This window comes from Odocoileus virginianus, chromosome 1, assembly GCF_023699985.2.
Source record: "Odocoileus virginianus isolate 20LAN1187 ecotype Illinois chromosome 1, Ovbor_1.2, whole genome shotgun sequence".
Classification (NCBI taxonomy): domain Eukaryota; kingdom Metazoa; phylum Chordata; class Mammalia; order Artiodactyla; family Cervidae; genus Odocoileus; species Odocoileus virginianus.
This window is the reverse complement of record NC_069674.1, coordinates 11059209-11085039: the sequence shown is the minus strand read 5'-3', so window position 1 is coordinate 11085039 and position 25831 is coordinate 11059209. Positions and strand designations below refer to the sequence as shown.

At 37.7% G+C, this 25831-nt stretch overlaps 1 protein-coding gene across 3 annotated transcripts in view; it reads right to left on the bottom strand.

Moving 5' to 3' along the window:
* TPK1 (thiamin pyrophosphokinase 1) overlaps positions 1 to 25831 on the bottom strand; it is a 366723-nt gene that overhangs the window by 215874 nt on the left and 125018 nt on the right. For all 3 annotated transcript variants that reach the window (XM_020881673.2, XM_070461296.1, XM_070461272.1), the window contains one exon: positions 11375 to 11444. In XM_020881673.2, the coding sequence (XP_020737332.1) occupies positions 11375 to 11444 (70 nt within the window). The remainder of the gene's footprint in view (positions 1 to 11374; positions 11445 to 25831) is intronic.

Below are 25831 nucleotides of genomic sequence, written 5' to 3'. Positions count from 1 at the left end.
TATCTTTGCCTGGGAAATCCCCCAGACAGAGGAGCCTGGTAGGCTACAGCCCATGCCGTTGCAAAGAGTCAGACTCACCGAGCAACTAACACACTAACCTGGTAAAGAGGGCTTCCTGGGTGGCACTAGTGGTAAAGAATCCACCTGCCAATGCAGGAGACATAAGAGGTTCAGGTTCGATCCCTGCATCAGGAAGATCCTTTGGAGGAGGAAATGGCAATCCAATCCACCATTCTTGCCTGGAGAATCCCATGGACAGAGGAGCCTGACTGGCTACAGTCCATGGGGTCACAAACAGTTGGACACGACTGAAGCAACTTAGTACAATCTGGTAAAATAAGAAATCTTGCCAACAAATATCTCTAGTTCATTCAGGTTTTTTTTTTTTTAATAGTTTTCATAAATGAATCATATGTAATGTTCTGTTTTAAAAGTATCTTCATTTGATGTTAAGACTGATTCCTTGATATTTGAAAAAATGTATTGAATATAGTTAACTTACGGTTTCCAATTAGCTTCAGGTACACAGCAAACTGATTCAGATGCATGTTCTTTTAAAAATTATTTTCTATTATAGGTTATTACAAGATACTGAAAATAGTTCCCCATGCTATACAGTAGGTCTTTGTTGGGTTTTTTATATATAATGGTGTATACATTTTAATCCCATAGTCATAATTTATCCCTCTCCCTCGCTTTTCTCTTTGATAATCATAAATTTATTTTCTATGTCTATGAATCTATTTTTGTTTTGCAAATAAGTTAATTTGCATCATTTTTTAAATTTCACAGATAACCGATATTTGATACTTGTCTTTCTCTGACTTATTTCACTTAGTATGATAATTTCTAGGCCCATCAATGTTACTGTGAATGGCATTATTTTGTTATTTTTAATGACTGAGTAATATTCCATTGCATAGTTATACCACATCTTTATCCATTCATCCGTCGATGGACACTTATGTTGCTTCCATGTCTTTGCTATTGTGAACACTGGGGTACTTATTGACATTTCAGTAAGCATTCTAAAGGTGTTTTAAATAACAGGCCGAGTAAGATAACCAATATTTAGATGACACAAATATTAAATTATCATTGACAAAGTGTTAATACTTAAACAACTTCCTCTCTTCATCGCTTCTCTAGCCCTAGGAGGCACAGCCCAGGTGTCAGACATCCTGACAAGGTATTCAGCCGAAATAGATGGACCCTGATATCCAAGATGGCATCACAGACTCTATGGACATGAGTTTCGGTAAACTCTGGGAGTTGGTGATGGACAGGGAGGCCTGGCATGATGTGGTTCATGGGGTTGCAGAGAGTCGGACACGACTGAGCGACTGAACTGAATTGACTGAACTGATACCCAAGGTCAAAAATTAAGAGCTCACAGGTTTAAACCCTGTGCGGAGAGACACCACCTTCTCTGTTACAGTTCAAGCAGAAGCACTGCTCACCTCACTCAACAGAAGTGCTAACTGCAATCTGAAGTCAGAGTTTATAGAGCAGGTCAACATTTTTATTAATCATGATTTTTCATTCTAGTTCCTTTCAGTCTGGGCATTTAGAGACTGCTCATTATTTAAGTTCCCTTCCTGACTCTCTCTAGGTCTCTTCTACTTCCTGAGGCAAACAATAACCAAGAGTTACAGAATTATGATATAAATGTGTGTGTGTGTGTATATACACACATGTACACATACATACATACACTGATTATTTTTTCTCATGGAGGTAAAATGTTTTCTTGTTGTAGTTTAGATGCCCTTTCTGAGATTCTTCAGCTTTCTCTTGAATTCTCTGGCTACAGAGGCAAAACTGAAGTTTTCAAGGAATACAACTCTTAGAAGCACAACTGAGGTTTGCAAGTGACAGCTCAGGCCTCATCTTGGTATAATTGCCACTTGGATAGTTTCCCACAAGGTTCACTGACTAGCCCTTGCTAGCTGAACCCCAGCTGTCACCTTCCCGTCAGTTAACAACAGGAAGGCCGCAGCTGGCTTAGGTACAGTCCCATCATCAACTCAAATTTCATGCCATATAATGAGGTGTCAACAAGTCATATGTGCCATCTAGTTGTTGAAGGTATGTATTCTGCTTCTTCTTGGTCCAATCGACACAAAACTGAAATTTTAATAACGAAAAATCACACGGGATGAATCAAGGTGCGCCACGTGTCTGTATAAACCTACATGCATGTTCACTCACTTAAATGCAAATGAAAAACCAGATTCCATAATTTTTAAAATTATATATATATAGGCACTCCATTGTTTTTAAAAATTATATATATACACATATAATTATATATATGGTATCATGTGATTATATACTTTATATATACAATGTATAGTATATATTACATACATGTGGTATAATATGATTATATATTATAAATATACAACATATATGTAGTATTATGTGATTCTCTCAATTTTTACTTAACTCAGCAATCTAATAATATATTGAACATAAGCAAAAAAGTGATGAAATACATGAGTTCTTCAGTAGTATTAACAAGTGCTAAAAAAAAAAAAATTCAAGCTTTTTTAAGGAAAATTAATTGAGCCATGTGCTACTCAAAACTTTTGACAGATGATCCAGGTTTCTCTGAAAAATCATCTGAAGGTAATTTATTTCTGAAGACGCCATCCACAGTACAGGAAAGGAAAAAGGTTTTGTCAGGAACATACTTTATGAAATAGAATAGCCATAAAGAACAATGCCTCTGATTAAATTTAGTTGTAAACTGACTTCCTGCAGCTGCTCAAAATGATCTCACTCTGAAAATTTATTTTGACTTCATGCATGATCTGACAAACACAGCATCTCTGCATACACATTTTCCCCCTCTTCCAATACCCTGAAATGATTCAGAGCCATGCATGGATAACTTTGGGATCTCTGATTTATAGCATTTGATAAACAGATTAAAAAATATTACTGACTAATTCAATCAATAATTCAAGATAAATATGTCCTCAGTTTGTTGTGTAGGGTTCTTTAATACCAAGACTTCTACTATAAATCTGCTTTTAAATATGCTAATCATGTTTACCTTCCATCATTTGACTCAAAGATCCAATAATGTTGACAAGCTTACAGAGCTTAGTAATTCGACTGCACAAATACATTTTAATAAAAACTTGCCAAAGAAAATGACTAAATATTGCTTACAGTTAGGCTTATAGAACCAACCAAAACCAAAGATCTTTGGTTTCTCTTAAGCAAAGTACATGTTTCCTTTCTATGCATGTTAAAGCACAGTACTTTTTCAACTATGTCATGAATACTTGAAAATAAATCCCAATCATGGAGAAAACTATAGTCACAGGTAAGACAAATCAATTGTCACACATATTGGAGGTTATTAAGATTGAGATGTATGTTCAGATACTTGACACCAAGTTATTCCACAATAGTTTTACATTTATTGTCTTATTCCATAAAAACATACAATATTGACCAAGCTTCTACAGAATTTTCACTTGAGAGAAAATATAGGTCTTATATGAGTGTCTACTACTGCTTACATAACCGCTAGGGTTGAAGTGACAACAATGACATTTTTGTTTGGTTCCAACTAAAAGAACTAACATTCCTCCCAACGAAACAGCTGAAAAAATAAGAGATTTCCACTAAAAAGGCAATTCTTAAGAATCAAGACCATCAATTGCATTATGTTGTTCAGTCAGGTCCAACACTTTGCGACCCCAAGGACTTCAGCACGCCACGCTTCCCTGTCCTTCACTATCTCCCAGAGTTTGCTCAACTCCATTGAGTTGGCGATACCATCCAAACATCTCAAACCCTGTCATCCCTTCTTCTCCTGCCCTCAATCTTTCCCAGCATCTGGGTCTTTTCCAATGAGTCAGCTCTTCGCATCAGGTAGCCAAAGTATTGGAGCTTCAGCATTAGTCCTTCTAATGAACATTCAGGGCTGATTTCCTTTAAGACTGACTGGTTTTATCTCCTTGCTGGCAAAGGCCTCTCAAGAGTCTTCTCGAGCCCCACAGTATGAAAGCATCGATACAAACAAACAAAATAGTGGTGTATCTATATAATGGAGCCCCACCCAACAGTAAAAATATTCAAACTACACACAAGAGAAAATAAAAAGCATCTGATAGGGTAAAAAAGTCAGACCAAAGAAACAAACCCTGTAATACAATTCTTATTATATTCTAGAAGGCTGCAGGAGCCAGAGAGTAAGGATCAACTGTCAAGGAAACAGGAAGGAAATCTGGGGGATGACAGACATCTTGACTGTGGTCATGAATACAACTGTTCACCAGTTCAAAACTAATTTAGCTCTGTTTACAATTATTGTGTGAAATTATTCCTGAACAAAGATGATTAAAAACAAAAAAGAATCACAGAAGCCAGACATCATATTCCATGATTCCAACCACAATATGATAAACTCTTACAAACTTCCTAAGTGGTTGTACAATTACTGCACAGAGAATATTAACTATGAGACTATTTACAGCTCATATACTTATCCAATTATTCTATAATTCATCACACACCATAGCTTTGAAGGGCTCCCCTCCATCCTCTTAACTCATCCAACTCTTACATAATCAGCCCCAAGAGTGATATGTTTCCTCATCATGATTTCTCTGAGTTAATGCTAGAAGATAGATCTCTTCCTAAAAGGTCACATTTCAAGAAACTGCAGCCCATGAAGTGAAATGACTTGCAACACATCTCATAGTAATAAAGTCACAGAATCAGATTCTGAATGCTGACCTAACTAATGAGTCCATGAATATTCTCACTAAACAATTCCAAACCTGGACACCAGGGCTAACTTCCTAAAAAGAGAGGGACTAACAGCACAAAATTGCTACTGTTCAAGTACAAATTAGAATACAGTGTAACATAAGACATTCCAGAAGTAATCTGGACACACCACTACTCATAACTTCAGACAAAAAAAACAGAAAATGTTTTGAAATATAAGCTATGGCTGGTTTATGCATGCAAATAATATTAAAATATATTCTTATATTTACATATATTCTCAAAGTTTCTTCTCTAGCACCAAGATACTTCCAATAGCTGATCCGGTACCTTAAAAATCCCTGGCTGTTAAAAAAAAAAAAAATTTGTGGCATTTCTGCCAAAATATCAAAGAAAAATCATTAATTCAATAAATCCTTGGATGCTCATTAGTGTACTGGGTATTACAAGGCACATAAAGAAGATTAATTATGATCACTACCTTCCAGGAGTTCACCACCTAACAAGGGAGATAAGATACATCCACATACAGCTAAATCACAAGATAAAATGGGAAAGTAAATAATTACCAAGTATTATGCAAAGTTACAGGACAAGAGATCACCAGAAATTTACAACCTAGTAAAAGGTATGTCTTTATAGCTCTAAATCAAGGTAAAATGTTAACATAACACTGTAACTTAAAAGTATCACTATGGCATATGAGATGTCCAGACCTGCTAGGCAGGGGAGCCCTCATGGGGCAGACAGCATTTCAGTGGGACAGTTTTCCTACAAAAAAACGCTAGCGTGTGCAGTGAGTGAGTGAGTGAGTGAGTAAGTGAAGTCGCTCAGCTGTGTCCGACTCTTTGCGACCCCATGGACTGTAGCCTACCAGGCTCCTCTGTCCATGGGATTTTCCAGGCAAGAGTACTGGAGTGGGTTGCCATTTCCTTCTCCAGGGATCTTCCCAATCCAGGGATTGAACCTGGTCTCCCACATTGTAGGCAGATGGTTTTACCATCTGAGCCACCAGGGAAGCGTATGCAAAGGCTCTATAAATGCTGACCAGTGAGAATGGACAGCCAGACAGTGGGAATGGATTGCGGGTGGTACCAACGTGTACAAGCTGAAGATCAGCCTGAGAAAGGGTCTGGACCCAGGCAGTGGGGAGAAAGGGCTTGGGAGAAGACAAGGCAGGAAACTGGGCGTGGCTGACAAGATCCGCAAAAGCTGAGCACTGATTCTCAGGGAGTAGAAGCTGGGTGCCAGTGGTAAAGACGACGATCTGGGGAGGAAATGGCAACCCACTCCAGTGTTCTTATCTGGAGTATCCCCATGGACAGAGGAGCCTGGTGGGCTACAGCCCATGGGGCTGCAGAGAGTCAGAAATGACTGAAGGGACTTAGCATGCACACATATTTATAAACCTATCCAAATGTCTAACTATTAAAGGTATTCAATAAATGCTTGAACGAATGAATGAATCACAAGTTAAAAGCTACATTTTCTGTTTAAGTCAGTTTACCTTAACTAGATTCTAACAGAATAAAGTTTATAATTGCTTGCTGCTGCTGCTAAGTCACTTCAGTCGTGTCCGACTCTGTGCAACCCCATAGACGGCAGCCCACTAGGCTCCCCTGTCCCTGGGATTCTACCTTTAAAGGCATTATTTTTTTTTAATGATCAATATAAACTATACCTCCCATACTGTCACACTACTTATGTTGTACCATAGATTTTGTCTCTGTATAGTTCTTATTTTCTCTTCTACTTGATTCCATAACTCTCTTCATCTCCTAAAGTAATTAGTGTGACTGTAATTCTCCTATAAGCACCTCCAGTAATGTTTCTTCAATTTTTTTTTCAGATTCAGAGAGCTGAGGAGTCTTTATCCCAAAAAATGTCCATCTACTAGTAATTCAATGTATTATGACTTTATTTTATGAAACCCAAAAGTAGAAAATGATAAATCTAACATTCACTAGGTCAGGCAGTGGTTTCCTCTGAGGGCAGGTTGGCAATAGTGGGGAACACGAGGAAGGCAGCCCAGTGCTGGGACACTACTCTGGCTGGTCTCAGTGCTGTTTACATTACTGCACCCTCCTTTGTGGAAATTCACTGAGTCTTATCATTATACTTGTGCATTTCTCTGTGTGTCTGTATGCTTGTTTTTAATATTTATTATGTGCTTCCCAGGTGGCACTAGCAGTAAAGGCAGGGGACGTAAGAGATGTGGGTTCCATCCCTGGGTGGGGAAGATCCCCTGGAGAAGGAAATGGCAACCCACTCCAGTGTTCTTGCCTGGAGAATCCCATGGACAGAGGAGCCTGGCGGGCTACAGTCTACAGGGGTCGCAAAGGGTCAGACACGAATGAAGCAACCTAGCACCCATGCACACACACAGGGTGGGCAATGCTGGAAATTACAGTCATAGTTGACTACTTTTCAGACCCTGGTTAGATACTGATTGGAGCAGCAACTGTTCTCTGAGAGTATCTGTTAAAGATGTAAAAAAGGAGTAACTGGGGTGTGAGGGGAGAGCGCTGGGGGTACGGAGAGAGCATAACCCTCCCATCGTCAGTATCATTTACTAGTACAAGTGAACAATAACTGTGCAATATTCTTCAATGTGGACAATTTACACTTTTCTGATCTAATACACTTTTCTGATCTAATCACCAATACAAAAATGAAACAAACCTCCAATGCCTATCAATGATAAGCAAGAAAAAACCTGCTTCACAAAATCTTCCTAGCGAATCCTACCCTGCTTCTCTTGTATTTCCCCCCTCATCCCTGTGTCCTGTGACTATTCTGACCATGGGGCCAGGCTTCACCATATGGATTCTGACCAGGATTCTACCTACTTGAGAGAAGACAGGAGGCACATGCTGTGAGGCTGCCAAGGACTTTCCTTTCCACAGACCACTACCAGTACATAAATGCGAGGCTGGAGTCAGCATCAGGCTGCAGCTTTAGACCTAGAGGTATCAGTCCACACATCTTACCCAAACTTACTACTCCACATTTCCAAAAACAGGCTGAGGGAAACAGTCAGTTAAGAGTATAGGAGTCTCACTGTACAAAGACTGAGTCTTCATAAAATTCCTTCCTCTTTCATCTCAAGTCTACAACCACTGCTCCGATCCAGCTATCACTGGCAGTGCCCATTCTGTATCTCCCTGACTGGATCTCCATCCTCCGCGGTCTGATACACAGACTGAACACACCCCCAAATCAGAACCTATCAGCTCTCAGAGCAGAGGCGATGTCGTTACCCAAAATACACAGGCCATCAGTCAAAGTTACTCAGAACCTTAGGAACAGAGAATAGAACAACTGTAACTAAACATTCGTTAACAAATATTTTTCGGGTATCTAATACTCTCAGGAAATTTTCTAGGCACAAGGGAATTTACATTCATTGAGGTTACATTCACCTGAACAAGAAAAATTAAGTCATATTTTCTGAAGTCCAATGGCAGAACTCAATGTAACTCTTTGCTATGTAGGAAGACTTAACAGGTAATTTTTATTTTCTTCTGTTTCTCCCAACTCACTAACACACACTCAAATCATCACGCATTGCTTTCAACAATAAACAAAAACATTTAGGGCTTATTTAAAAGAAAAACACCTTGTAAATGGAGAGAAGTGACCTTCAAAGTTGACACAAAGACCAATCTTTGGGAAAGATGCAGAAGGCTGAATGCATTCAGTACAGGATCAGACGTGAGGTTACCACTGAATTTCCCTCAGCGCCACCCTTCTGCAAACCCTGCTCCTCTGCTACTGTCTACATCAGTCTTCCTTCTTTCCATTCCTAATGTGTAAAGATCCCACTTTCTCTCCAATTAAAGATGATTCCCTACATATTCATGCTTTATTGCATAATTATAAGGTATTACATTGTAGATTAGGACACTGAATAAATAAAAATCAAGAAGAAGCGAAGAAGTGGTCCACATCCCTAACTGGGCTTTCCAAAACTCATGAAAATTTCTTCTCTTTCCATTGTAAAGCCTTTCTGTTAAAAATACAGATAATAAGAACCATGTTTAGTCACCTATGTCCAATTAGTTTAACAGGTTAGGGTTTGGATTTAATGAGATTTATGCCAAGGCTTTAATTCCCACATGAAGCAGTTAGCCTCACTCATCTCCCTTGAAGGACTTCACCCTCACCCCTGTCAACCATGCCCCTAAGCTTCAGACTGTGCACCACGGCAAACACGTTACTATAACTTGGAAATCAATACCAAGTACATTTTCTTCTTAAACATCTTCACATACGGACACACAGTTGTTAGGTAAATCATATAAATCTTCTTGGAAGAGTTCCTTAAGGTTACTTATAAATGTGTTCAGAAGTACTGGAAATGATTATTTTGAAATTTGGGCAAAAATAATGGCACTCATTCCCACATTGGTGGTGTGTGTTACTTTCAAACGAGAGTAAATATGTTGGATGTTATCTATCTTACTAGTGTCCAGCTCAATCCAATTAAAGTAATCAGTACAGAAATCTATGTTTTTTCAAAATATTCTAGATGGTTCTTATGATCAAGGAAGACTTAAAAAGTACTGTGCCAATTCGTTTCACAGCTCTGCTTCATAATTATATTCATAAGCTACACCCATCATTAGAGAAATGGCACTCAGTACCAGATTGCTGGTCAGCAAGGAGGCTACAGGTAAGAAACAAAAAGCGCCTACTCAAATCTTGCCCTCATAGCCATTATGCTCCTCATTGCAATAACTGGCCAGACACTTCTTATAACACATACTTGAGTACTTTTTCACATCCTGCCCATGTCAGGTTGTAGGAAAAGTTTAAAAATAAAGAAGCACAAGTCTACTCTATGTCTGTTTCTCCATTGTTGCCCTGTAAACAAATTCTTCAGTACCACTTTTCTAGATTCCATATATATGAGTTAGAATACGGTATTTCTCTTTCTCTTTCTGACTCACTTCACTCTGTATAATAGGTTCTAGGTTCATCCACCTACTAGAACTGACTCAAATGCATTCCTTTTTATGGCTGAGTAATAGTCCATTGTGTATATATATCACGACTTCTTTATCCATTCATCTGTAGATGAACATCTAGGTTGCTTCCATGTTCTAGCGATTGTAAATAGTGCTGCAATGAACAAGAGGATACATGTGGCTCTTTCAATTTTGGTTTCCTCAGGGTACATGCCTAGGAGTGGGATTTCTGGGTCATATGGTGGTTTTATTCTTAGTTTTTTAAGGAATCTCCATACCGTCTTCCATATGTAAAACAGATAGCCAACGGGAATTTGCTGTGTGGCTCAGGAAACTCAAACAGAGGCTCTGTATCAACCTAGGGGGGTGGGATGGGGAGGGAGACGGGAGAGAGGGTCAAGAGGGAAGGGACATACATATACCTATGGCTGATTCATGTTGAGGTTTGACAGAAAACAGCAAAATGCTGTAAAGCAATTATCCTTCAATAAAAAATAAGTTTTTTAAAAAGTACAAACTTCTAGTTATGAGATAAGTCCTGGGGGTGTGATAAGGTACAGCATTGTGACAACAGTTAACAATGCAGCATTACATGTTTGAAAACTGTTGAAAATAAATCTTAAAAGTTCTTATCAAAAAAAATAAATAAATAAGCACAACATGTTAAGAATTTAAATTGCTTCCTAGGCTGTCACTGTGGCTATATTTTTTTATTATACATCTACACATGTCCAATCTCAAAGAAAACATGCCTTCCTTCTATAAGCAACCATGTGCTTTCAAAAAGCATCTCCATTAGAAATGTGAAGTAAAAATTTTGATGTCATAAAGACGTATTTTACATCATTTCAAAATATGTGTATTTAATTCATACCTATGATATGCTGCATCATAATACTTTGATTTTTTACAGCAAGGAGGTGATTTCTCAAACTGTAAATACTTTAGTACATTTGGTAACATATGATAGAAGTGGAACTAAATTTCATAGCTAGTCTACTTATATCTAGACTATAAATTGTCTTTGCAAAGAGGATGAACTAGACGCATGTTGGCAGTGAGCTAAATTTAAATTGTGCTTTCATCAAACATATTTTCACATCTAAAAATAGCTCACCATGTCTATAAATAGCTCACCATGCCAAGATCAGGAAAACCAGAGTGTACAGGTAACAAATCATTAAGAAATAAAATTATTTCTCTCTTAAAAGTCATGTGAGCACAGCTCAGAACTAAGTTAAATTATACTGAGTTTTATTCAATACTATTATAAAAATCTTGCACCTGCTACAACAGGATACATATTTTATATAAGATCAATTTGTATTCTTTAAACTATTTGAATAAAAACTCAAATTACCATTATTTTAGTCAATATCCAAAGTCCTCACACGTACTGATATTTTATAATGTTATTTTAAAAGACTTTTGAAATAGAATTTTTTTAAGAAGAGTATGATTGGCCTATTGCTATTAATAGATACCACTCAAAACAAAGACTAATACAACATGGTTAAGCAGCTTGCGCTCTCTCTGAGGTGGTTTTCTGTAAGAATCTGAAGGAAAATGAACAATCACCATTTACTAAGAAGAAAATAAAACAAGCTCAGAAGCAGAAGTGATGTAACAGACATGGCTGAAAGAAAGCTTACCTCTCCCTCTCTCCTTCTGTGACATCATATAAACGGTTGGCACCTCCATCAGCACAGGCTCTTAAAAGAGCTTCAAAAAGAAAAAACAAAAAATCTTTCAATATAGGAAGCTCAGAACAGCATCTTTCACATGATGAATGTTAAAACACTCAACACACACACACAGTCACGCTTCCCTCCTGGGATCATTTCACATTCAGCCAACAATGTTGCTGGAACTAAAAACCATCCTACCCATCACACACACAAATAAGACAGAATTGCTTCAGACAGAGTGCATTTACTTTTTCCATCTTTTCCAATTCCTCCTCTTAAATAAAGAGGAAGACTGTATATGATGTCCTCAGCAACCCTTAGGACATAGCTTATAACTTTCCTCCTTAATTTTATGAGTTTTTATAGACAGTTTCTATTTACAGCAGATTTTAAGAGTTTCCATAGGGCTTCCCTGGTAGCTCAGTCAGGAAGGAATCTGCCTGCAGTGCAGGAGACCTGGGTTCAATTCCTGGGTCAGGAAGATCCTCTGGAAAAGTAAGTGGCAACCCACTCCAGTATCCTTGCCTGGAAAATCCTATGGACAGAAGAACCTGGCAGGCTACAGTCCATGGGGCTGCAAAGAGTTGGGCATGACTGAGTGACTTTCACTGTCAAGGGTTTCCATATTTTATTGTGATACAGAGGTTCCTCTTGAAAATAAATCAAAAGCATAACACCATAAGTTTACTCTAAAATATGAAGTAACTAATAATCTAGATATGTGTGACTGTAAAAATAGAGAAGGTGTTACAAAATTGACTTAAACTTGGAAAAATCCTAAGATATCAAATAAGGCAAAAAAGCCCAGCTGACTCTTAACTGGGGCTTTTTATCACTTGCCTTCTTGTCCTTTTTCTGTGATATCACCCTAGGATTTGAAGTTGCTGGTCAATCATTCCTTGAAATTTTTTTGAATCCATGGTCTACTATTTCTGTTGTGACTTCTCTAATATCTAACTTTCCTAGAAATGTCAGTCTTAGCATCACTTTGCCACCTTTATTCTTTTACTTTTTTACTAAAAAAATCCTTTACCTAATAGTTTCAAATCAAACTTTTAATTTTAAATCCTGGGTGATTTAAGAGTGAGTGCTGAGATGTTGAAGATTCTAATTTCTCACCCTGAACAAACCAAAGTCTTGTTTCTGTCCCCTCAAAGCTGTTAAAACCAATCACAAGGCCATAAAAATAAGCAAAGAGCATGGATACCAGCAGTTTCAGAAGAAATAAACTATAGTTGGCCCTCCGGATCCAAGGGTTTCTAATACACGGACCACTCTTGGATCTGTGAAAGTGAAATCCGTGGATGCAGAAGGCCGACTGTATTCCTCTACTGCGCCATTTCACATACGTGACTTCAGCCTCTGTGGATTTTGGTATCTCAGGGGATCCAGCCTCTCACAGAAATGAAGAGACAGCTGTATTTTTTAGAGCTACTTCTTCATTTTATTGCACTGATGAGATCACCTTCCCATTCTGCAAATTTAGCTATACACTTAAAAGAGTGTTTATATTCAGTAATATCTACCTCCAAATTTGTAGATGTTCAATGACAGGTGGGGTGAAAGGATAGCGAACTGATCGTATTGGCATGGTAAAGATCCCAGTGAATTTTCTGCTAATCCATGATATACATAAGATAGTTTTCTGGGTCCTACGTTACATCAGAAATAAAACAGAGACCAAGTTGTGGGGAAGAAAATATTCTTTTTTTGCTTCAGCTTCTTCATCTGTAAATTATAATAGTATCACCTTCGACAGAGTTATTAAGCAATTAATGACAATAGTGATATATTGTGCTCATCACAGTACTGGAGCATAGTAAGCATTCAACAAACATTAGTCCTCCTCCTCCACTCCTATTAAAATGAAAATAAACACTAAAAAAGCACTGTGTTCCTAGAAAAGTCTAACGTTCTTAAAAAGTGCAAAACAAAAATAAGAGTTTTTACAAACATATCTAAGAGAGACGTATCATCTTACCAATTAACCAACAACACATATTTCCCTTTAAAGAATGGGACTGAAATTCAAGTTATACCATAAACATAACTTGCAGAACATCGTAAAATATTCTGTACATTTCCTAAATATCAAAAACTAAAATTTCAAAGACATCAAAAGCTAAATGGAGAAAGAATCTCACATACAAAAGACTCAGCCAAACAAATGAACAGGGAGATGGAAAATACTGATAAATAGAAACAGATGGTAAACTATCAGTAATTACCCTCAGAGTATATAAAACATTTCTCTGTAAACAAAATTAACACATCTATGGGATCTTTTTATGTAAAAATTGATTCACTGAAGTAAAATGAAAATATAAAAGCAATGGCCAAGGATTGTCAAACAGTGACTTGTCAAGTTATTGCACTATATTATTTTGCAAAGATCAGCTGAATTTAACATTTATACCTACTATGTGGTGGGCCCTGAACAGAACAGAAAGATGAATAACAGAAAGAACTAGCTCTCCAGACTCTCACTTTTGTGGAAAAAGGAGAAACAGAATTGCTATATGCATTGCGCTGTAGACGCTGATGAGGGCCATGACAGAAGGAACACAACGCAATGCAACAACAAGGAGAGGAGAGATAAATTTCAGTGGACAAATCTGTAACACTACTGATTATTAACTCCTGTTCAGTTAAGAATCAGTGTTACTTTCATAAGCCCAAATTGTTTTCCCATGCCTATTATTTCTCATACCCTGATTTAAATTGGTATTTTTAGAGCAGTGTATTAAAAGAGGAACACCTAAATCAGAGGAAGTAAATTTGTAACATATCCATTCCTATTTTAAGGGCTTCCCAGGTGGCTCAACGGTAAAGAATCTGCCTGACAATGCAGGAGACGCCAATTAGATCCTTGGGTTGAGAAGATCCCCTGGAGAAGAAAATGACAACCCACTCCAGTATTCTTGCCTGGGAAATCCCATGGACAGAGGAACCTGGTGGGCTACAGTCTGTGGGGTCGTACAAAGAATCAGACACAACTGAGAGACTAAACAAACAAACAAAATTCCTGCTTTAAATGGCTTCATAAAATCTGTGGACCACTCTTTCATTATCTAGAAGCTGGGATTGGGATACAAGCCATCTGTATGAAAAAAATAAGTTCCAGTACCTCCTAAAGCTATTTTATTTTGTATGAATCAAGTTCATCAAAAAAGATACTTAACCACTTTTAAATCTCACTTTTAAATCTAATTAAAGTATCTTCCATAAACTTAAATAAAATAGCATTTGGAAAATAAAGTTTCAAGCATGCATTACATAATGTTGGCAGGAATTCATTGATAGCAACTTGAAAACTGAATAAACAAATATCACTATTAATGAAAGTGACCAACTTAAGAAAAAAATCAGTAAAGAACTAAAAAAAGTAAAGGACATTCTCAAATAAGATATTTTTGATAAATCATGAGTCAGCCTTAAATATATACTCACTCCATCACCATTTAAATTATTCCAAGCTTTAATGAATAGAAGTTACTGCATGAGTTATTCTTAATGTAAAATTTTTATTGGCTTATACAGCAAAATTTTTGCAGATTTATCAAATACTACAACTTCAATGGTTGAATAGCTGTTTACTATGCATCAGTCTGATATGAGCTGAAGACTAACATACATTAAAATCTCTACATCAACTTTATATATTGGTACTACCGATAAGCATATTAAATACATCTTTAACATTTTTTTTAACCTAGCATAATATAAATTACTGTTACTGACAAATACTGAAGAGTTCGAGTCACAATCAGAGGGTAATCAGTTATTTCATTAATTTCTATCGAATAAAGTTGGACATAAATAATTTGATTTTCTGAAAAGCAGACTATTAAATTGGTTTCAAGTATTAAGATGGAATAAAAAACAAACTAAAATGAAAGAAATATTTTTCAGTCTTAGTCATCTGAAAGATATCCAGTCTAGATCAGCTACTTATTAGTCTTACGACTGAGCTACTCCCAAGTGCACTGATTCTAATGCAAAATAAAGAGTATTATATATATTTTACAAAACACAAAACTTTTCAGGAACTGGAGAGACAACAAAGATAAAATGAGAAGGAAGTAACATGGGGAAACAAATTGTCTTACATGCTAGTGATAAAATTATAATCTTGAGAGAGTTTGGCAAATTTATAAAAATTTAAATGTGCATGACCTTTGATCCAGAAATTCTATGTAGTCTCTATAAAACTTTCCCAAATTCACAAGGACATATAGACAAAGACAGTCACTGTAATATTATGTGTAATCCTGAAAAAACTGCAAGCAAACTTAAATATAATCCGTTGAATATTGGTAAAATATATCAAGACCCTTGTATAGAACCATGTTTTTTTTTTTAAAGTAGTCCATATGTATTTATATGGTACTTCTGCAGAAGACAGGGTTAAGATAAAGATTTATATTTTGCATAACTAATTTTCATCAAGGTAACCCCACTCTTGCCCTCTCTACCTGTAAGTGGCATTAAATCTCACCCAGATTTGGCAACATGGCTCAATCCATGAGAGATTGATTCAGAGAGAGAGATGTGATCCAATCAAAGGTAATGAATCCTAAGGAGACCTCCCAGGTTCTCTTCTGCTGTCAGCACCTGAGAGACTGGACGGAAGTTTGGCTCTGTGATGGACTATCACATCTGCACAGAGAACAGAGTCAAGACACGAAGGCAAAGCTGAGAAACAAGAGTGCTGCCTGAGTCCCTGTGGTTCTAGCAATAGCCTACTTGACTGCATGAGCTAATAAATTCCCTTTTATTGGCTAGCCAGTTTGAGCTGGGTTCTCTGTCATTCGAAACTGAAGGAGCCTTAACTAATCCAAGTATTAATTTCTACTTCAAAGACACTATCAGTTGGAGAATACTACCTTATTACATCTCAAGTCTGTACTGGATCAAGGTCTTAAGAGGAAGTATATATCTGGGTAGCTTGCTTATTATTCGTACATACTCTCACCTGCAAAGCCTTAACTATGATCCAAGTTAGCCAGCTCATGGTTAATAGATGGGAGTACCATACTTTCCCTATTGAGAGGTTATTTCATGGGGTAAAACTTTCATCCAAAGCTTTTCATGGAAATCCGTGCTCTCTGAAAGAGAGAGCAACAATTTACTTCACTCACAGGAGTACCAAAGTGCATAATTAATTGCTGTTTAGATAACTCACTCGTAGTTTTAGATGAAAGGTTTAATTTACAGTATATTTATGTGCAATTATTAAAAGAGCTCACATTATTTGTAATATCCCACAAATAGTGAGTGGAACACTCTTTAAATTTTAGTCAAGTCAGTAACACAGAATTATCCTTATTTCAAATAAAAAGCAAATGGTATTTATACTGAGCATCTCCATGCAGAGTGCTGTGCTAGTCCTAATGGGCTGGTTCATGCCATGTAATGAAATTTTTTTATTATCTTTAAGTAAATGCTGCTGTGTAAATTCTATTATCCTTTCTCTCTGCCACCTTCTGCCTCCTCCTCTCCTAGTTATGCACTATGGAGATAAAGTATGACATTTAGTTATCTTTGATGCTATTTATAAAGTCTATAATCAGGTACCTCTTTAACACTTAGTGACACCAAATATCTCATTACTAAGAAATCTTAATAACAGCCAAACATCAAACTGTTTATCCTAAAGTGGCACAGGGAAATTTTTCTCAAAGATGAGTAAAGCTCATAAAGTGTAAAAACTACAAAGAGGGAAGTAGTGCAGAAAAACAGGGTCTGGTAAATGAAGCCAGCATATGCAGGTCTGTCCAAAGGTGAGTTGTTGGGAATGATTAAGGGTGTGTGCCTTCTCCATCATTAAATTTCTACTAAAGACTGGCCATTCTATAAGGACAAGACAGCAAATATGCACACTCAATCTACAGGGAATAAGGAAATATTACAGACCTTTGTTGGTATTGGTTAAAATACAGGGTTGCTCAACCTGCTACTAAGGCTGTGCCATGCAGCTTGTGGGATCTTAGTTCCCCGACCAGGGACTGAACCCGTGCCCTTGGCAGTGGAAGCCCAAGTCCTAACTACTGGACTGCCAGGGAATTCCCCGTGTCTTTGCTGTGAGGGGTTGTCCAGCACACTGTAAGATACTCAGCAGTGTCTGCGGCCTTACCCACTAGACACCAGCAGTACCCGGGCCGTAACAAACAAGATCCACAGACAATGAAAAATATCCCCGAGCCGGCAAAACGCACTCCCAATGCCCGAACTGGAGGGCCACTTGTAGTTCTTCAGGCTGCCCAGGATCCCACCACATCCAGCTGTAAGGCAGACTGCTCATCACTACTCTTAAAAATTTCAACTTAAAACAAGACTATCACCCAGAAGCTACATTCAACCTAGGTCCCAATGTCAGGAGAATTAACGAAGCAACTTATGTTCTAGCTCAACTGCCTTCCAATCTATCCCAGAGGCAAACTATGCAATAGTTTACCATCTTATCCTCTCTTTTAGACTCAGTAAGACCTCTTCTACCAACTGTACATGTATTAATACCTATGCTATTCTAGGCAATTCTAGCAAAAATCCATACCTGCTCTATTTCTGCCTCCCAATTCATTTGAGACTTCATTACTAAATTATTTGCCCCTGGTGATAACAGTCAAGTCCTTCTGACTGTGTGCTGGGTGGCTCGCTTCATCCCCCATATCAGATGAGAAACCACCATCAGAGATATAACTGCAGACAGTGAGTGTGAAAAATGACAACTCCTATTAGCTCAGTTCATTTTGTAATACTGGTAAAGTGGCAGTGACAAAATAATAAGATGTGGCAGATTTCTATGAATGAGCAAAAATAATTAAGCACCTAGAACTACCAAGAAGAGCTGGAATAAAAGAGAACAGTAATGATGGCGGCTGGTTCACCTGGCAAAAGTAAAGGCTTTTAAACGAAAATTGATGCAAATGTGTTACCTAATGGAAGAAGACCCAAGATATGGAGCAATTCCCCCTCCTCTGTCCATTTAGCACCAGAATTCCTTCCCCTCTCCTTTTTTAATGGATCAGTGGTATTAGACCTCAGAACTTATACCAAGACATATTTCAATTGAGAGATTTATTTCTGAATCAATAGTGAAAATGTGTCAAAATCAGATATTTGTCACACAAATAAGAAATACATGTATCTTATTTTGTAGAGATAGAATACCTTGTCAGTTCATACCTGTACCTTTCCAAGTACATCGGACATCTTTAGAAAAATATTTTAACACAATTTACCACATGAGAGTTTCTAGCAAACAAACTGATTCTGTTAAACAAAAATCATTAACTCTACATGGTAATAATAATTTCATCAATGGGCCTTAATTCAAAATAACTGGAAACTGAGAAGTGAGTGCATATTTTTACTGCCAACTAACAAGAATTTCACATATGTTAATTTCATAATTAACTACGCTCCTTTTCTAACTGAGCACAGTTAAGCTAATTCTTCCTAGTCAGGGAAGAAAAAAGTGTGTGTGGGAGGACTGTTGGATGGCTATGAGTAACAGTAGATGGAGAAGAACTAGGGATAGTATTTCTAGAAACAGATGAAAAGAAGAATCATTGGACTCCTGTTAAAAGCAAGAGATAATTACCCAACAATTCATTTTGGGCCTCCTTTAGGCCAAGAGTTATAACCAGGTGGAACAAAGGATAATTAAAGAGCTTCAAGAGGCTGAATAAATGCCTTACTACGCCATTTCTTAGTTTGTAAGTTTTATCTGAGAACATTCTTAGAGATAAATTAGTCTTACTCTTCAAAACATGACTTATCAGGACATGAAAAAGCTCATTTTTTAAATAATTAAAAGAAGGCCAGTTGCTTTGGAGTTTAGGCAGATAAGGGAATAGCTTTAAGAGATAAAACTGAGAGGCAGTCAAGGACCATACTAAGCAGGTCATGGTGCTGAACAGAGTTTAAGTATAAAAGGAAGCCACGACAGGTTTTCAGCTTGAGAGTGTTCTATTCTGACTTAAGTGTTAAAGAGCTTTCTTCCTTTTAAGTTGAGAACAGATTAGAAGGAGACAAGAGTGGAAGTAATGACTTTTGGAGACCAGAGGAGACTAGCAGAGATGGTCGCTTAGATGCGATTTATAGCACTTAAAAGCAGAGACACTTGGGTGTACTTCAAGATATATCTGGCAGTTGGGAGCAACTGGACGGGCTGAGAGACCTGAATGTGGACGGTAATGCAAAAGGAATCAGAGATGACTCAACTTCCTGTCTTAAGCAACTGACAAACATGTTTACAACTTTTGAGTATTCCCTATACTGTCGTTTTGTCCAATAACTTGACCACATTCCACAAAATATTTCTTGCTATTCTTGGCCTTGTATCATCTTTCACAGTTTTACTGTTCCACTGATATTATACCCTACAGACTTGACTACATTCTCCTTATAATGAGACATGGAAAGTTTTTAAATTTATTTTATTTTATTTTTAATTGGAGGATAATTACTTTACAATATTGCGATCGTTTCTGCCATGTACCAACCTGAAGCAGCCATAGGTATATTGTATGCTCCTTCCCTCTTGAACCTCCCTCCCCATCCTACCTTCTAGGCTGTAACCCAGCACCAGCTTTGGGTTCCCTGCGTCATGAGACATGGAAAGTTTTGAACAGCTCTTCTCCCACTGCTCTCTACATTGTATTTGCTGAAAGGTGTATCCATACAGTGGAAATACTTTTTAATACTGATCGTAGTTAAAAATTGAAAGCATTATCAAAAAAGTTAATAAAAATCGAAAACACAAAGTTTGTAGGAGAGACATGTTATTAGTAAGTGTTCACAGCAGTTTTATTGTTTGGGCTTGAGTTTGTTTGGGTTTCCGTGTTTGTTTTCATTGTTCCTAAATCAAAGGGAACATGAAAACAAAACATTAGAAAGGACCTGAGATAACTGGTTATGTGAAATAACTTCTGGGGAAGAAGCCCCAGTTTGAAAGCACAGAAGCAATTGCTATGGCAAACACCAAACGAAAAATCTAAAACAGATCAGTTTCTCCTGTTTATTTTTTTTCCCAGAGACTTGTATCAACATTACAAGAAATGTTATGTTTAGAAAATTCTTAAAAGGAAAACAGAGGCACACAGGTAGTACATAAGCACAAGAAAAAGTGTTAAACTTCACTGGTTATTAGAGAAACTCAAAACCACAAGATAACACTGCATCCTTATGAAATGGCTGAAATAAAATATAGTAATTTTATATCAAACATTGGCAAGGAAACAGACAAACTGGATCACTGATACACTGCCATGGACAGAGGAGCCTGGCAGGCTACTGTCCATGGGGTCGCAAAAGAGTCGAACACAACCAAGCGACTAAACAACAATAAATTGGTGCTTTACTCTGACATAACTAACCTTACAACAACTCAAAAGGCTTGTGTTTTATTTCTTAGTTCACAGACAAGGAAATAAGCTCAAAGTCACCAAGTTATTTGCCCTAAGGTACATACATTCTCTTGTGGGCCTCAGTGAGAACTTGAATTTAGAAAATAAGATTTTTCACTTGCATGCTACGGAGTTATAACTAGAATTACTGTAACACTGGAGCCAGAATTAGCACCCAGGCTCACCTGGTAACGGAGCACACACTGTCTGTTACACCAGAAGGCCTCCGCTGTGAGTCTAAGTTGGTGCAATAAGGCAAAATGACATATAAAGGATGAAGCCACACAAGCTTAAAGCATAAAGAACCTCAAATATCAACTTCCCCAGGAATAAATGCACACATTTTTCCAATGCCGTAAAATACATGGTAAGAACCACACAGATGTTCACATCTACTGATCCACTAGCCCATTCACACACCTAGCTTAATGTCCTACTAAAAGAAAATGAACAACAGGCTGAAAAGATTCCTAGGAGGCCTTTCAAACATCATCACCTGTATTGATCTTAGCATACTGGAGGAAACACAGTGCCTTCTGTGCCATTAGGGTCCAATCAGGAGATACCATGCAGGGATTCAAACAGAGAAAGAAATAAGTGAGAGTAATGTGAATGTGGGAAAATTAATAACAGGGACAGGAGTAACGGGGGTGAGAGTGCAGAAGATAGAGAATACAGACGAGCAGATCGAGGAAGCAGACAACACTATAGAGAGGGTGCAATGGGGGGAAATCCTCCCTCTGAAACGCCGGGGGAGAGGGGGCGGTGGCTGGCAAGAGACACCACACTCAGCGAGGTGATGGCCTTGGGATTCGCTGTGAAGCCACCTGAAATGGTCCAGGAGGACACTGGAATCAAGAAGAGAAGCTCCTGCATGCAGAGATCCTTGCCCACGCCCTCTGCAGACACAGCTGAACATCACACTCGCTGCAAAGGAGAAATGCTTACATGGCTGAGCTCCACGACCACAGAACAGACCATGAAGTATAGATTTGGAGCTTGTAGGCAATAAATTAATAATTTCTCCAAAAAAGAAAAGTAGGATTGGCCAAAAAGTTCATTTGGGTTTTGCCATACGACAGTATGGAAAACTCAAACTTTTGGGCCAACCCAATATGTATTGTTCTTTCCCCTTCTGACAGTGAATGTTTCTTTATTCAACTGGACAGCTCCCAGCTGCTTCTGTGTCCTGAAATGTCTAAAGTTTCCTTTTAAGTGTTACTCTCTCCTAGCCATCCCCCAAGCCTCAAGCCACAGACAGGCATTCCATAAGTGCTTGTCAACCTTAACTGAAATACACCACAGTTGACACGTCTTTGAAAGGCTTAGGCTAATTCTAGATTTTAAAAGTACTTTTTTTAATCTTAACTCACAAGGGTACTGTGTAGAACTAAGTTTATTAGGCATTTTCCTGCAAGGATCTGGATTGAAATTCTAGCCTGAAATATAGAACAAAGCAAATTCAGTTATAAAATGCACTTTTGTACTTGTATACATCAAAAGGATATTTCTCCACCTGTGTATCCTCTTCCAGCAAAGGGTTGAAATAATTCATATGAAGTATAACAAGAAAGAAAAATATCCCTGGCATGTTTAATCCCAAATTTTTACTTCCAAAAACACTGACTATAGACCTCTTAAATGTATAAAACAGAAATTGAGAACAATTTGAAATATATCAAGGAATAAAGACTAAGATAACACCCCTGTGACCTCCATCTAGAATTGCCAATTATTATCATTCAGTGCTTTGTATTAAAAAAAAAAACCAAAAAACCAAAAAACTAACTACAGAGGTTTACATTCACTAGAGCGCTCTTTGAAGATTCAATCTCTTCCCACGCCCCTAACCTGTGGTACTCACTAGTCTAGACATATAGCTTACCGTTAGTCTTGGGGTTTGCTAGTTTCTTCCCCTCAACTTTTATATAGCAACATGCATCAATGAGAAATACCTAACATTGTGTATACTGTGAGACATTTTTTATTTTGAGGGGGAAAAAAAAAACAAAACAGGTGTTCCAAAGCTTGCTTTCCTCATTCAACCTTGAATTTTTGATGGCTTTCCATCTGGAAATACAAATCTAGTTCACCAGATTCATTTAATTCCTGTCATTTAATTCCTGTACAGAATTAATGTGTGTCAAAAATATTTATCTGATCTCCTAAGACAGACAGGTAGGTGGTTTGCATGTTTTTAATTTTTAAAAATGTCACAATTATCATTTAATGCTTCCTTGCATACATATGAAACCTCTTCTCAATGGTATATACCTAAATAGAAAATCACTGGGTCACAGAATACGGACATTATTAATTTAGTACATTGGAATGAACTGCTATCCACATTGTACCGATTTATACACCTGATACAACCACATCGATTTTTAAGCAGAGGGGCACACAGGACTTGACTGCAGGACCGCGGGAGGAGCCCCGAGCGCCAGCACACCAGGGCACCGGGAGAAGCGAAAGGCGCTGTCAGCCGCTCTGGAAAGTACATCCTGATGGAGACCGCCACTCTCTTCCTTTCCTCTCCTACTGTCTCCCGCAAAAGTCCTCGGCAGCTTAACTCCTCAACTCCCACCCCACTGTCCTTCCACAGGCCTGGAACACAGGATCCTTCTAGACTCTGGGTTCTCTTTCCAAACAATGTATCTTAGTTCTCTTGACAGGAGGCACTGATATCATTAAGGTTCCAGCATTAACCTATACCCTCCAGTATATTTTATTCACTCATTCATTCATTCATTCATTTGAAGGCACAGACTGAACGAGCACCAATGGCAGCAAGAAACACAGCAAAAACCACATGATTCCAACTCTCAAAGATGCCACAGTCTAGAAACACACTGCACATTATGGCAGCCAGTGGCCACGTATGGTACTCAATATCTAAAAAGCAGTTTGTCTCCACTGAGATGTGCTGTCAGTGCAAGAAACACTGGATTTTGAAGACTGAATACAGAAAGAATATACAATTTTATTAACAATTTTCACATTGGTTCTATGTTGAAATAACACTCTGAATATATTGAATTAAATAAGACAGTATTACAATTAGCTTTTGCTCTTTCTTTTTACTTTTTTAATGTGGTTACAAGATTTAAATTTACACTTGTGACTCCCATGATACGGGGATATGGTACCCAAAACAAAATCTACCTTACATGCTGTATATATGAAACAGTTATCCCCAGAGGAAGAATGTTGAGGAGTATTTTACAATCTTGGGGGTTTTTTGGGTACAATTTGGTTTTTTTGTACAATTGCTTTTGCACAGGTCTTGACTGATAGCTACGTGATAACAGTAAGATTTTCATATTACAGTGATTTTTAAAATTTATTTTTAATTGGAGGATCATTACAATACTGTGATGGGTTCTGCCATATATTACAGGGAATTTTAAAATCTATAATATTACAGCTTTCCTCTACTCTGGAGCCTACAGGTGACATTTGTTTTTAACTATGAAATGAAAGAGATGCAAAATTAGAATTTTGATCCACTTACCAGGGGAACAATATTACACAAAGACAAGAATTCCTTTTATTAATTCTGTCCTATTTCAAACACTGAGAGGCACTTTTACTAATGAGTAAAAATAAGAACAAGAAAAAAGTCAATGGAAATAAACGAAGAGCAAAAAGAAAAACAGATTTGCTGTTGGATGATAGCTTTTAACAGGATCTAAAAAAGAATTAATTTCAACAGCTGGAAATGACACCCGGTTCATGTTTAAAGAAATGCTGCTGCTGCTGTTTGCAAACAGAATGAATGGAGAGCAGCTTGCAAGCATGAAGAATAAAAATAAATATTTCATTATGCAAAATATGTTTCATTGTTGTGTTTGTAAATTTGAAACAATTATAAGTACTGCATGGTGGTGCATGCTGTTATTTTCACCGACTGGCACGTAGTGTTTTGTTTTGCTTCCTTTTTTGGGCTGCAGTGCATTTGAAAGGAACTTTTGGTACTTGGTGATAGAAACTAAAATAACTATCTCCTTTCCTATCAAAGTACAGAACCATGAACATTTCCCCCCCTCTATATCTTTGATCCTTGAAACATAAAAAGCAACACCAAGTAGACTTCTATAATAAAAGGAAACCAGTGCCTCCCGGATGGGGGGTGGGACAACAAGCAAATAAAAGTTACTCACATTTTTTTTAAAAGATGTATTCACGCTTGTTTCAATAATTCATAAGATATACCACCTCATAAATGCACAAGGAAGTACAATATAGCCAGGAGAAATGAACTCAGATGGAACTATTGATCCCTACAATATTTTTAATAAATGCAATACCATGGTGTGCCCTCAAAACAAACAATCCTCTCAGCACAATGATGCCCCGCCTGTTCACAGTTAACCCATCTCGGAAACCCAACCACAGCCAGTGAAATCTGGTCCTCAAGGAAAATAACTAATGATAAGAAGCAAAATCACCAAGCAATGAAAGGAAGGATGCAAAGAGCCAAGCAGCCAAATCCTAAATAGTACTCTGAAGAAGGCTTCGGTCAGCTAACCAGCTTTGCTGAAAGCTTAAAATAAAAAACGATGACCTGTTTTAAGACATCAGGGTAAAGAAGTCTCTGTCCTTTCTCTATCCCCAAGACAACACTAGAATAAAAAGAAATGGAAATTCCATCTTAGATAAAACTACACAAAAATCTATCACCCAATCACAACGTATCTGAAAAGACTGTCAAGGGCAGTGAAAGTCAAGTAGGGGTATAGCAAGGTGCTGAGAGGAGGTCTTCAGCCAAAGATTCAGACATAAAATCAGTGAAAGAAACGCTGCCGCTGAGACAAGGTAGAGAAGGCAGACGAGACTGAATTGTGAAGTCTCCTAGCTTCTGCTGGAATAGCAGCAACACATAAGGCTAAACACTCTCAACTATACAATCCTGTGTCATAAAGTGCTTTACTGTGAACAAGGAAGAATTCCTGCTATTGGGACTTCCCTGGCAGTCTAGTGGTTAAAACTGCTTCCAATGCAGGGG